The 480-nt window shown below is 42.3% G+C and overlaps 1 protein-coding gene across 1 annotated transcript; it reads left to right on the forward strand.

The window, feature by feature from the left end:
- Positions 1-98: 98 nt before the first annotated feature.
- On the forward strand, positions 99-314 carry T265_12375 (hypothetical protein; the record flags this gene model as incomplete). The annotated part of the gene is made up of 1 exon (XM_009179883.1): positions 99-314. One exon carries the CDS (start codon positions 99-101, stop codon positions 312-314), a length of 216 nt encoding a protein of 71 aa, XP_009178147.1.
- Between the last annotated feature and the right edge of the window lie 166 nt (positions 315-480).

Below are 480 nucleotides of genomic sequence, written 5' to 3' on the forward strand. Positions count from 1 at the left end.
AAATTCATTCAATTCCGACAAAATCTAATGACGTGAAGCGCCTTGAAAGGGAGGCATTTCTCATAGGTGAATGGTGACAGAATATAAGTGATGCAGCAATGAATTCGAACCATGTTTATCAAATTGAATGGAATGTCACATCGGATTATCGTCCAAAGTTACACATATCCCATCCCACGGGGCCAGAAGCACCTGAAAGTATGCATCGCATTCTTAACGATGAAGTTTGCATTTTAGTGAGACAACCTCCCTGGAATCTCAGTGGATTTACGGATAACCCCAAGGACAATCAACACCAAACGCTGGTTCGCTAATTCAGTGGGCATTCAATACACCTATCTGACGTAAGATGGCAATTCAGATCCTCGAGGAATACGAAATAACGCCTTCCAGTTCTGCTCCGTTTTTGCTACCTGAGTCAAAATCCTACGAATTGGAAGCAATTGGATGTCATTGTGCCTTCAGCGAAATACACTCATT

Source organism: Opisthorchis viverrini (genome assembly GCF_000715545.1).
Source record: "Opisthorchis viverrini unplaced genomic scaffold scaffold22993, whole genome shotgun sequence".
Lineage (NCBI taxonomy): Eukaryota > Metazoa > Platyhelminthes > Trematoda > Opisthorchiida > Opisthorchiidae > Opisthorchis > Opisthorchis viverrini.